Source organism: Suricata suricatta, chromosome 2 (genome assembly GCF_006229205.1).
Source record: "Suricata suricatta isolate VVHF042 chromosome 2, meerkat_22Aug2017_6uvM2_HiC, whole genome shotgun sequence".
Classification (NCBI taxonomy): domain Eukaryota; kingdom Metazoa; phylum Chordata; class Mammalia; order Carnivora; family Herpestidae; genus Suricata; species Suricata suricatta.
Genome location: NC_043701.1, coordinates 133,819,494 through 133,821,256, shown reverse-complemented (window position 1 = coordinate 133,821,256; position 1,763 = coordinate 133,819,494). Strand labels below are relative to the sequence as shown.

Genomic DNA, 1,763 nt, shown 5'->3' with positions numbered 1-1,763 from the left:
CAACCGCAAAGCAAAAAGAAAACACGGAAAAGGAGCCATTGTTTTCTGTTTTCCCAAAGGCACCCCAACCCAAGCCATTGATGCTGTCAGAATTCCCAGGCAGGCCAGATTCAGGGTGACTATGAACCTTATAACTTTGGTTTTTTCCTACCGATTAAGATCATGTTTTTCATTGCCTTTGGTTCTTCCTTTCTTTCTTTTCTTTTTTTTTTTAAGACCACAGCAGCCAAGTCTTTTTATAAAAACACAATCTAGGGCTTGGGTCTGAAAAGTTCCTTATGTTTTGTCCTGTCAGATTCTCTGTTCCCTCTTCAATTTATTCGTAATGTAAACCTCACCCCATCTCTGCTCTGATCCTGGGACCGCCCCGCCTCCAGCCTTCCCAACTGGTATGTCAACACATTTCCACAGGCAATGATAAGGGTCGCAATATTAACAAAAACCTGAACGCCTCAAACAAAACCAGCTTCCCCCCACCAACCCCCTTCCCCAGTGTCTTATTAAAATCTACTTGAAGTCAAAACCATGAACAAATGTGCCTTTTCCAGATTTGCAGCCTCGTGGCAGATGAAATGGTCAGACGTTGTCTCTTAGGGTTGGCCGTAGGAAGAGCTAACAAAAGGGATGAGGGCCCTTAAACAGCTGCTTGGGGAGGAGGACATCTGCCTCTTTAACCAGCCATTCAGTGCTCAGGCCTTGCCTTGAAAAGACCGTGTGGGGCTGGGGAGCAATAGTTCTGAGGCAGCCAGTTGTTCTATGGCTTTTGTCTTAACGAAGTCACCCATTACCGTTAGAGCCATAACTCTCAGGAAGCCAGCTGTCAGGGCTGTGGCACAGGCCCCTCTGGGGTAGCAGGCAAGGGGAGACACAGTGTCTGTGGCCAAATTCCCTTTTAGACACCTGAGCCTGGCTGGCTTTGTAACGAGAGATTTGTGTCCTCCCCACTCCCATCTTCCCTGGGGAGTCCCCGGGGTCCTTTTTCTTGCTCTCCACCCTTGGAGAAGCAGCGGGAACATCTCAGGATTTGGATTCCTTGGTTTGCAACTCCCTAAGTGCTAGGCTGGGCTGGGTTCTGCTTCGTTGGCTGGCTGGCGTTTGGCGCTCTCATCTAGCGCTTCCCTTTGAAATCTTCCCCCTCCTTTTTTTTTTTTTTTTTAAACCAGGTATGATGATGTCAAACGTGATGCTGATGCTACAGTTACAGACACTGCCCCTGCTGGCGCAGCCTCTCTGATTTTCTCTCTCTCTCCCCGCGTCCAGCGCTGGGCTTTTTCAGACAAGTGCATCTCCTAACCAGGTCACATTTCAGCCGCGACCCACTATCCGTCTGTCACCGGAGTCAGACCGCAGGAGGAGGGCGGAGGAAGACGCCGGCGTTCGCTTCGCCGACCGCGGGGTGGAAGGAAGGACATTAAAATACTGCAGAAGTCAAGACCCCCCGAGGTCGGACCCTGACCACCATGCGCGCCCAGGGCTGCGGGCGGCTGGTGCTGCCGCTGCTGCTCCTCGCCGCGGCCGCCCTGGCCGAAGGCGACGCCAAAGGGCTCAAGGAGGGCGAGACCCCCGGCAATTTCATGGAGGACGAGCAATGGCTGTCGTCCATCTCGCAGTACAGCGGCAAGATCAAGCACTGGAACCGCTTCCGAGACGTGAGTCTGCAGGGCCGCGAGGGCCGGGGGCGCGGGTCCGGGGAGGAAGGCTCGGAGCAGAGCCCCGGGCGCCGGGAGCGGCGGCCGCACGTCGCGGCGACCGGCCCCGCAGCC

The 1,763-nt window shown here is 54.2% G+C and overlaps 1 protein-coding gene across 1 annotated transcript in view; it reads left to right on the top strand.

The window, feature by feature from the left end:
• Positions 1-1,176: 1,176 nt before the first annotated feature.
• The window catches only part of SPOCK2 (SPARC (osteonectin), cwcv and kazal like domains proteoglycan 2), a 25,935-nt gene continuing 25,348 nt past the window's right edge, over positions 1,177-1,763 (top strand). Inside the window, exon 1 of the mRNA XM_029931878.1 lies at positions 1,177-1,649. Coding sequence (XP_029787738.1) covers positions 1,461-1,649 — 189 coding nt within the window. The 5' untranslated portion in view covers positions 1,177-1,460. The remainder of the gene's footprint in view (positions 1,650-1,763) is intronic.